Source organism: Frankliniella occidentalis, unplaced genomic scaffold (assembly GCF_000697945.3).
Source record: "Frankliniella occidentalis isolate FOCC.00 unplaced genomic scaffold, Focc_3.1 Scaffold76, whole genome shotgun sequence".
Taxonomy (NCBI): domain Eukaryota; kingdom Metazoa; phylum Arthropoda; class Insecta; order Thysanoptera; family Thripidae; genus Frankliniella; species Frankliniella occidentalis.
The window spans coordinates 284,024-287,615 of NW_026267206.1; the positions used below are offsets into that span (position 1 = coordinate 284,024).

Sequence of the window (3,592 nt, forward strand, 5' to 3'; positions counted from 1 at the left end):
TGATTGTTTTTTGCGGCTCATGTTTTTTCAATTCCTTTTTTTTTAGTTTAGTATTTTTCAGATTTATGAACTTCTTACAGCACTGTGTGTGAGAGCGAGTGTGTGTGTGCGTGTGTCATATCTGTCCCCCTTCCCCCAAAAGTCCCTAGAATCACAATAAAAATAGACAATGATAACAGGCAGTGACTGTCCAACGAAGTTATTTTTTCTTAAAGAATTAACGCTATCTTTGTCAGAGCTCACCCATTTCAATTAAAAGAAAATTTTGAAAAAAAAAGCAAAACAAAACAAAAAAAAACCTCCGCACTCCGCAGATGTCTCAATGTGTTCCTCCTATCCGCCCTATCCAGGTGCGACAAGGCGAGCGAGAACGGTGTGACCAGGCTCGCGGGTGTGCGCTGCCCCAACGCCCTAGCTTTTGATATTGAGCGCCAGACTTGTGACTGGAAAACCAATGTGAAAAATTGTAACCAACTCGAGAGTAAGTAGGCTGGCCGGGCTGGCGCGCCTCCTTCGTCTCTCTCCTTCCTCTGTCTATGTGTGTGTGCGTGACTCTGTCCTGACTCTGGCCTGCTGACCTGGTCCCCCGGGGGCTGTTCGGACCCGCTGTCCGGGCGCGCTGTCCGCGAGTGCTGCCGTGCGCCGAGCTGTGGCCGCGCCGCTGCGCCCGCCGAGACTGGCCCGACATTCTCCTTCTCTCTCTCTCTCTCTGCCCTCTTTGCTCTCCACTAATGATTTGATTCTCCTTCTGGCTGTCCTCTTCAGGTGCACTAAGGCTGGTATTAAGCAAATCACTTGCCCGTCCGGTCTTGCGTTCGACGTTGATAAGCAAACTTGTGACTGGAAGGGTAAAGTGACCAACTGTAACCGTTTGGACAGTAAGTGTAGCGTCTACACTGTAGACACTCGCATTGCAGAGGTGGCGGAGGTCGGAATAAGGTCGGGCTCTCAGCAGCAGCCGGCCCTCGAGCGCTTCCCGGTGAACCTTTGCCCAGGCTGGAGGAGAACCGCAGCGGAAACCCAAATGTTTAAATAATGTCGCACACACTTGGAAAAGTGTGAACGCCATGGGTACACATGGAGGCACGAGTAGTGTGTGGATGTCGAAGGCAAATTCACACCTTTACTCTCTTAAGTGTACGAATGGGTATTTACACACATACGAGTGTGCGACGCATTCACACACTTGCGTTTCCAGTGCCCGGCGTGTATTGAGTCCTGTCACATTTTGCGACCAAAGATTGGGTATTTAATATTCAACACCAATCAGTCGCGGGCGATTATCTTTTTGAAAATGAGATCGACACTCTCATCAGCCTGCTGGGTCAAGGTTTTGACGAACAGTGTCCGAGGACCGACTGCGTCTGATTTAATTTTGGGTTAAGTTCCGGTTTCCGGAGAGGCACTCTGTGCACGTAAAGCACGTGATCCGGCGCATCCGAATCGCTTATCTGGGCCGGATATGATCATTTCGAATTTGCAACACCGGCCTCCTCTTGACGAAACTAGAAGTCCGACTCCGACGACGTAGAGTCCAGACTGCTTGGACGCCTTATTCGACTTGTCACAACCCAATTACGCTTGCATGAGAATAAGCAGTAGTTGTTGTTGAACGCACTTCGCTTGCATGCGTCAGCCTATTGTGCACCGCTTTCCCTCCTTTGGCTGCTCTTGTATATTTTCTTTTCACGCCTGAAAATCCCTTGACCTTACTTTATATTTACCACTCCTTTCATGGTGTCCTGTATTATGACTCTATTGGCTTTATTGATATTTTATTTACTACTTTCTCGACCGCGTGAGCACGCTGAGGCCACCCTGTCATTCACTGTGTGAAGTGTGACTCACAGTGTGTGAATGTCACACACTAGTCGGCGTGTGGTGAACGCCATTCGTACACCATGGAGGCACAAGTGTGTGAGTGTCAAAGAAACATTCACACCTTTACTCCCTTAGGTGTATGAATTGGCATTCACTCACCTACAAGTGCGCGACTCACACTTGGGGTTGAAACTCCGGAAATTTTCCGGAGACTTTCCGAAAACAACGTCACATTTTCGGGGAAAAATTGAAAATTTCCCAGAAATTTTCCATCTCTTCCGGAAATTTTCAGAACGTTTTCGGAAATTTCCAACCCAGCACAGTTAACGGCGGGGTGGCCGTAGCCGGGCTCCCCACACGCGGCAGCCGCTGACGAGCACTGTGCGTTGCAGAGCCCCGCAAAGTCCTGCCCCGCCTGAAGACGGACGAGCCCGTCTGCCCGGAGGGCAAGCTCTCCTGCGGCAACGGCGAGTGCATCGACAAGGAGCTGTTCTGTAACGACAAGCCCGACTGCAAGGACGAGTCCGACGAGAATGCCTGCAGTAAGTAGTGCTGCTGTTACCGTGATACCAACGGTCAGTGTTGTTGACCTTCGCGCAATATGATGTGTTGTATTACGGGACATTTGGATGGGCGAGCGGCCGCCTGCGACGTAGGCAACTTCAGTCCGGCACTGCACGGGTGTCGCACCGTTGCCTACCTCCCAGGCGTTCCGCCGAGCGCCTGTGTGGCAGGCAAGCTCGGCTCCGCCGCACACGGGTGTCGCACCGTTGCCTACCTCCTTTCGCGGAAAAGAGCTAATTTTTTGACATGGTTTTACATGGAGCTGCGAAGTACTTAAGTCAAGACCCCGCCCCTTCCCCCCCCCCTTCTTTTTCCCCGTAAAGGGGTTTGGGACACCACATACCCATCGCGGTGGTGCCTTCCGCCGCCGTCAGCCGTCACCGCGGCGCATACAGTTCCGGAAACGGCGGCGGCGGTGGTGTCGGCGAATGCGCGCGCTGAGCTCTCGGCCAATCAGTGATAGACGCAAATAGATAGTAAGCCGAGATGGACACCGATTGGCTCCGGTGCACCAGAGGGTATGGCGTGGCGTAGCGCCCCCCCACTGCCGGTGCGGCTGCCGGTAGTCGTATATCATGCATCACCGTTAGCGACAGTCTTATCGGGCCGTCGGTCAGCTCAGCAGTCGTGTCGCTGGATCACGACATGAGCGGAGCGGGCCGCCGGGCCGCCGGGGAGAAACGGAGCGGCGGCGGCGAGAGAGCGGCTCGAGGCGGGGAATATGCGATCGGGTCTATGTTCACAAACAAGGGGTGCGGGTGCGGGCGAGCGTGCTCCAGGGCGCCTTTCACGACGTCGCTATGACTTACTCATTCTGGAGGGGGTGGGTACAAATATCATGGGGTCCCAAATGAATCAGAACCATCATTGAAGCATGAAGGACCCCTATAAAATTTATACCCCGGTGTACAGATATCATGGGGTCCCAAATGAATCAGAACCATCGTTGAAGCATGGAGGACCCCTATAAAATTTATACCCCGGGGTACAGATATCATGGGGTCCCAAATGAATCAGAACCATCGTTGAAGCATGGAGGACCCCTATAATATTTGTACCTCGGGGTACAAATATTATAGGGGTCGATATGGACTCAGATTATGTTCCTAAACATTATAAGACCGCATAATATTGATACCCCCTCCCCCCCAAGGCAAATATTAATTGAAGCCCCAAGCTGTCAGATTCACTGTAACCCAACAGTATT

General features: G+C 52.1%; 1 protein-coding gene across 1 annotated transcript in view; it reads left to right on the top strand.

Annotated features, from left to right (window-relative positions):
• LOC113204208 (chitin deacetylase 1) overlaps positions 1 to 3,592 on the top strand; it is a gene marked incomplete at its 5' end in the record, with an annotated part of 25,510 nt that overhangs the window by 5,092 nt on the left and 16,826 nt on the right. The window contains 2 exons of the mRNA XM_052268750.1: positions 766 to 878; positions 2,214 to 2,363. Coding sequence (XP_052124710.1) covers positions 766 to 878; positions 2,214 to 2,363 — 263 coding nt within the window. The remainder of the gene's footprint in view (positions 1 to 765; positions 879 to 2,213; positions 2,364 to 3,592) is intronic.